The sequence below is a fragment of the Triticum aestivum genome, chromosome 7A, assembly GCF_018294505.1.
Source record: "Triticum aestivum cultivar Chinese Spring chromosome 7A, IWGSC CS RefSeq v2.1, whole genome shotgun sequence".
NCBI lineage: Eukaryota > Viridiplantae > Streptophyta > Magnoliopsida > Poales > Poaceae > Triticum > Triticum aestivum.
The window spans coordinates 685255993-685260754 of NC_057812.1; the positions used below are offsets into that span (position 1 = coordinate 685255993).

At 51.5% G+C, this 4762-nt stretch overlaps 1 protein-coding gene across 1 annotated transcript; it reads right to left on the reverse strand.

Annotated features, from left to right (window-relative positions):
• Nucleotides 1–2283: 2283 nt before the first annotated feature.
• On the reverse strand, nucleotides 2284–4083 carry LOC123154755 (AAA-ATPase At3g50940). The gene has a single exon (XM_044573397.1). It carries the CDS (start codon nucleotides 4031–4033, stop codon nucleotides 2573–2575), a length of 1461 nt encoding a protein of 486 aa, XP_044429332.1. The 5' UTR covers nucleotides 4034–4083; the 3' UTR covers nucleotides 2284–2572.
• Nucleotides 4084–4762: the final 679 nt, after the last annotated feature.

Here is a 4762-nt window from a genome sequence, read left to right on the forward strand (position 1 = left end):
TAGCCTTCATAAGCCTCGGAGGAACATGCATAATACGAGCCCAAAGTGCCAAGCGGTCAAACTGAACTTGAGACGGGAGAGTATTCAGATCAAACACCTTGAGCAAAACTGCATGCTTTCCCACCATCCATGGCGAGCCCTCAATCACCCTGGCACGATCGGCCTCAGAACCAAATTCAGCCACAAAGACATTGTCCCCCGAGGGGTGGAACAACAACCCTCTAGGGTTTCCCCATGCCGGCCGCATTGCCGACGAGATCGTCTGGATATGAAGAAGATTGGGGGACAGCACCTTCCCCACCAGGGCACAATCCAGAGCCACCAAATCAGCCTCATCTTCATCTTCCAGAATTACTGGTTGCGCCTCAATCGCAGTCATTCGAAGCTTTTCCATCAGGTCCTCAACCCGATCGGCAGAGACCGAGTCGGCTCCCGAAGAAGACAACCCATCCGCTTCTGCCGTTATCCCCTTGCCGGAAGGCACCGTCGTGGGGAAGTCCCCGCCGCCGCCAAGCAAAGGAGGAGCGCCCATGCTGGCATCATGCCCCATCCCATCGCGCAACCCCGCCATCGAGAGGTCGGCAAGCCCCAGCCCAACTTCTGCCAAGGGTGGGTAGCGGTCCAAAGAGCGCCCCTGAATCACCCCGAACAGCAGGAGGGAAAGGAATCACCAACGTCTAGATGCAGCAGAGAAGAAGGCGGACGGGAGGGGAGGAAACGGATCTGCGACCCACGGGCGATAGGCGGTTCCTAGGGCTAGATCGCTGTTTGGGCCTGTGATCTTCGGATAAGGAGTGATTAGGGGAGAGCGTGTACGCAAAAATTAGGGGAGTAGTTTGGAAAGTTGGCACATGAATTTTACTGCATCTCCTAGCCGCGAGATCCACCATGGATCAACGACACACGACCGGTCTGACGAATGCTCTCTGATCAGACATCTAGAGGTTAGTGTTTCCCTACAGCAAACGGTAGTAATTCAATTCTTAACCGTAACATCCTTGAAACTAAAAGTTGTAGACCTACAAAAAAGTTGTATAGGTACGCACTTGGACTCGAATTGTACTCCCTCCATAAAGGAAGAGCAGCGACTTGTGGTACTTCTTTCACCAATTCTCCAACGATTAGGCGAATAGGCCATGGCAGCATGGACGCTTCGATGGCGATCGATTGGGCAGGGTGGATGAGGCGATGCGATGACGAATCTTTGCAGGGGAGGCAAGAAGCCATGAATAGGCGCAGTTTTTTTAGGGTTGCAGGCCTAATAAAAATGATTAAATAAGAAAAGGGGAGATAAAACAGTGAAAAAATAAAAAACTGAGGAAGAAACAAGATAAAACTAAATGGAAAAAGGGAAAAGAAAACCGGAGAAAAACAGTGGAAAAAATGAAAACAAATAAAGAAAACAAGAAAATCAGAAAACTGAGAAAGAAAGAAAAACAAAGAAAGGGAAGCAAAATAAATAAAAGAAAAGAAAAAAAATTCAATAAAACCCGAGAAAGTAACAAATGAAACTGGTGAAAACACAAATAAAAGCAAAAAATCATTGAAGGAACAACAAAACTGAAGAGCAAATAAATGGGAGAAAAAAACAAAGAAACCAAGACCAATCATAGCCACCATCGAGCGTCTTGATCGAACAAAATCTTATCGAACGAAAAAAAGCCGAAAAATGGGGTGGCCCAGTAGCTACTCGTGGAGGAAAAGCTTTCAGGCGAGAATGGTGCACTCAAGCGAGATGTAGGTTTTGCGCCTGCCCTGGCAAATGATTCGTTCGATGTAGGAGCTACCCAGATCGATTGTTCCCCTGATATCTGGGTCCAATAAAATTGGGTGCATCCAGTCTCCAAACCACCATCTACCAGTACATGCACGGATAGCTAGACTTTAGTGGTTTCATGTTTTTATCAGAAGAAAAACTTAGCCTTTGTCATGCTTTGTTCTTCTTCTCTTTCTTTTTTTCTCTCATGAGTGCTCTGTATTTGTTATCTAATTTGGATCATTTCAACTCCTACAATCCCCAGGTTTGGTAGATTTTTTTTGGATACTCACGTCTGTGAGCTGCTATATATCTAGTCTTCAGTGTCATTACTTGGCCGAGGAAACTCATACATAAAATGCAGGGCTATAAAATGGAACGCCCTATGATGAGAGTGACTAGAAGATGGTTGCCAATAGAAAAGAGTGGCTGAGAGATGATTCACTGGAACAACTTAATATGTTTATGTATTTCCTTGGCGATATATGTATACAGGGTGGCAAATTAAGTGGGTATGACTAGTTTAGTTATATAGGATAACTCACATAGTAGGAGAAGCAATTACACAATAGGCAGCAGCAAGTCACCAACACGGTCAAGTACATGATTATACAGCAAGAAGCGGAAACAACATACAAGTAAGTAGGAGTACATGATAGTAGGAGTAGTTTTCTTCTGAGAGAGAAAACAGAATGCTACGTAATTGAGAAACAAGAACGGCGGATTTATTTGTGATAATTAACGACATCACTGATGAGACTGCGTGGATCACTTCGTCTCCTCATCCTTGGATAAAATGCTTACCATGAAGAACTGCTACATCGCCTTGTCTGCTTCTTCGTTTTTCATTTCTGGCGCCTCCTTTTTTGCATTGGTTTTCTTGCCCTCGAGGAATTGCTTAAGCACCTGCAGCGCTTGGCCGGCGTCCTCCTTCCGGAGCAGCATTTCGGACACCTCGGCCGGTGTCACGTCCACCGCTTTAAGCAGTTGCTGTATCTCCGGAAACAGAGGGTGGTCGTCGACGAGGTGGTAGTTCCGGGCCAGCGTCCTGAACGCCTCCCAGCGGCAGTAGCCCATTTCGACGTGCATGTCCATGCGCCCTGGCCGCAGCAGGGCCTGATCGAGGCGCTCCTTGTAGTTGGTGGTGAAGATGATGATGCGCTCCTCGCCGCTCGTCGACCACAGCCCGTCGATGAAGTTGAGCAGCCCGGACAGCGTTACAGTATTCTGCTTTCGTTGTGGTCGCTGCCGCCGGGGGGTGTTGTCGGGGTCGGCGGCCGGCTCCGGCATGTTGCGGCTGCCTTCCTCTTCCCTTGACTTCTTGGCGTCGAAGCAGCAGTCGATGTCCTCGATGACGAGGATGGATTTGTTGCGCATGTTGATGAGCAGCATCTGGAGCGCTGAGTTGTCGGGCACCACGGAAAGGTCGAGGTCGTAGAGGTTGAACCGAAGGTAGTTGGCCATGGCGGCGACCAGGCTTGACTTGCCGGTCCCGGGCGGGCCGTAGAGCAGGTACCCGCGCTTCCACGGCTTGCCGATCCGCAAGTAATACTCCTTCCGCTTCAGGAAGCGGTCGAGGTCGTCCATGACGGCCTGCTTGAGCGACGGGTCCATGGCGAGCGTGGCGAAGGTGGCGGGGTGGTGGTAGTTGATGCCGTGCTGCCACGATGCCCCGTCGTTCTTGGAGATCTTCAGCGCGCGGGCACGCATCCGCAGCTGCTCCGCGGTGGACATGACGAAGGGTACGTACCGCTCGCTCACCGTGTCGGCGTCCTTGGCGTCGAAGCTGAGCTTGAAGTACTCCCCGGTGGTGCCGTCCTCGCCGCGGCCTGCGCGCACATACTTCCACACGACGTCGACGCCGTCGAAGTGGTCGCTGGTGGAGCCGTCGTATTCCAGGCACAGAAGCGTGCTCCAGCTGCTGCTGCTCCGGTCAGGCTCCACGGGGAAGAGACCGAGGCCGAGACACGGCGTGGTGCGCGGGCTGATCTTGGTGGTCAGGTACTTGCGCGCGGCGTCGAAGAGCTCGTTCTCGCTGTACCCGGAGTCGAAGTCGCGGCGGATGACGAGGGCGTGCCGCTCCTTGTCAGAAGCGCCCAGTGGGGCGCGCACGAACGCTGCGGCCCGGCCGAGCGCGGCACGCAGCTCGGGAGGGAGGATGTCCCGCGCCATGCCGCGCGCCATGCCGCGCGCCAGCATCACGTAGCCGGCCACCGAGGCTGCCGTGCCCAGCGCTTTCTTGCAGGTGTCCAGCACCGTCAGTGGCAAGCTTTCCATGGCTAACTTGCTACGATACCAACAACAGTCCCCTCACAGACGGTGCTGATGTGTGTTTTGAATGTTGATAATGTTCCGCTCTATTTATAGACAAGGCATGGTGACCATGCTGTACGAGGTTTCCAAGAGATTTTGTGTCTAATGTGTGAACGTTTGACTCTAAGTCTCATTTCATGTGTCCCACGTGCTCCACAAAAATAACTACTCCCTCCATTCCAAATTACTTGTCGCAGGTATGAATGTATCTAGATATATTTTAGTTCTAGATACACTCATTTCTATAACAAGTAAAACGGATGGAGTAATTAAGAACTACTCTAGCAAAGTTATCTTATTGATCCTGTCGGCATACATACTAACCGTCAACATGGCGATTTTTGTCGGCTCTAGTAGCACCATCCGGAAGCGTGCCTACTAATTGCGGACGGCCGCGTGCCGACTACCCGCAGCCATTAATGACACCCCCTTCCTCCCTCCATGTTTTCGCGCCGCCCCTTGGCTACAAAAAAGCCGTTGCCATGGCGCAATGGCTGACAAGCTCCAGCTAGAACACCACCACACCCTCCCTGTAGCCATGGCCGGATAGCTTCACCCGACCCAAAATGGGTGCATCTCCCGAAGGAGGAAGAGCGGATCCTGGATGAGGCTACAGAGGAGGAGGCTGACCTCATCACTGAGAAGGAGGTAGACGATCGCCTTTACGTGCTTGAGGTGGCGAAGAAGGATCCC